Here is a 1,175-nt window from a genome sequence, read left to right on the forward strand (position 1 = left end):
GGCAGCCACTGCAGGCTCAGCCGGCCCGGTGCCACTGTTGCCTCCACAAGCCGTGGGGCATCTGTGAGCACTGTTGGAGATGAGGACGTGTCACTGCCATGGGCCAGGGACCCTACCCTGCTGTGTCCCCTGGCAGCCAGGCATGGGTGAGGGCAGGGGCTGCAGCGGTGCTGGCACTCACCAGCCTGGTGCAGCCAGAAGGGCTCCTTGAAGTAGCTGAGTGTGGGTGGTGCATGGGGACGGGTGACATTCACCAGAATAGAGATGGCGCTGCCAGCCCTGGGCTGGAAGGTGCAGGCGTGGGTGCCCTGCACCCCCACGCTTGCCTCCTCGCACTGCTGCCATGTGTCTTCCCTGAGCAGGGAGCGGGGAGCCAGTCAGCCCCACCATGGTGGCCCCGCTCCCCTTGCTTGCTGCCAGCCCTGCTCTGGAGCCACCCCGTCCCTGCAGCCAGTGCTGCCTCACTCCTCCTGCCCTTGCCAAGGACAGCCAGTGCTGCCCGTAGTCAGAGGGGCAGCATGGCTGGGGTGGCAGTGAGGAGGTGTGAGGTCGATGGTGGTAGAGCAGGGCAGGGCAACAGTCCCAGGTGGCATGGTGCAGGACATGGGACAGAGAGCAGGGCCAGCAGTCCCTGAGATGTGCCGCCTCTCGGCCTGAGCCTCGTGTCCCTGCCATGCCCCTTACCTTGTGCCAGCCCTGCTTGGAGGTGGCCGGTAGAAGAGCTGGTGGGAGCCGTGGGGTTCTGTGGGGTCCCAGCTCCACTCGCAGCGCACGTACTGCAGGTCAGGGGTGCTACAGAATAGCCTGATGTCTCCTGGGCAGGTGAGAGCCAGGACAGGGAGGGGGCTGCTTCCCCCTGGGCCCTGTAAAACCTGGGTGCTGCACCTGGCCTACCCCAGGGCTCCCACCCCTCACAGCCCCAGGTGTGCCCACCAGCACTGCAGCAGTGGGGAAGGCTGCTCACCGGAGGAGCGGGGCGTCTCCGCAGACACTGCCTGTGACCAGGGCCCCCACATGCCATCCATGGAAGTGCCGTCGGGCTTGCTGCGCACTTGGATGTGGTACTTCACCCCCGGCTGCAGGTCCCGGAGGACCACCCAGGTGTTGGCCTGGACCAGCCCCTGCAGGAGAGGGACCAGGCTGGGGAGCAGCTGCGGGCCCCGAAACCCCCCGGC

General features: G+C 66.9%; 1 protein-coding gene across 1 annotated transcript in view; it reads right to left on the reverse strand.

The window, feature by feature from the left end:
- Positions 1 to 1,175, reverse strand: part of MPL (MPL proto-oncogene, thrombopoietin receptor) — a gene marked incomplete at both ends in the record, with an annotated part of 2,705 nt that overhangs the window by 380 nt on the left and 1,150 nt on the right. Inside the window, 4 exons of the mRNA XM_010284218.1 lie at positions 7 to 70; positions 182 to 354; positions 685 to 814; positions 965 to 1,151. Coding sequence (XP_010282520.1) covers positions 7 to 70; positions 182 to 354; positions 685 to 814; positions 965 to 1,151 — 554 coding nt within the window. The remainder of the gene's footprint in view (positions 1 to 6; positions 71 to 181; positions 355 to 684; positions 815 to 964; positions 1,152 to 1,175) is intronic.

Source organism: Phaethon lepturus, unplaced genomic scaffold, assembly GCF_000687285.1.
Source record: "Phaethon lepturus isolate BGI_N335 unplaced genomic scaffold, ASM68728v1 scaffold22280, whole genome shotgun sequence".
Lineage (NCBI taxonomy): Eukaryota > Metazoa > Chordata > Aves > Phaethontiformes > Phaethontidae > Phaethon > Phaethon lepturus.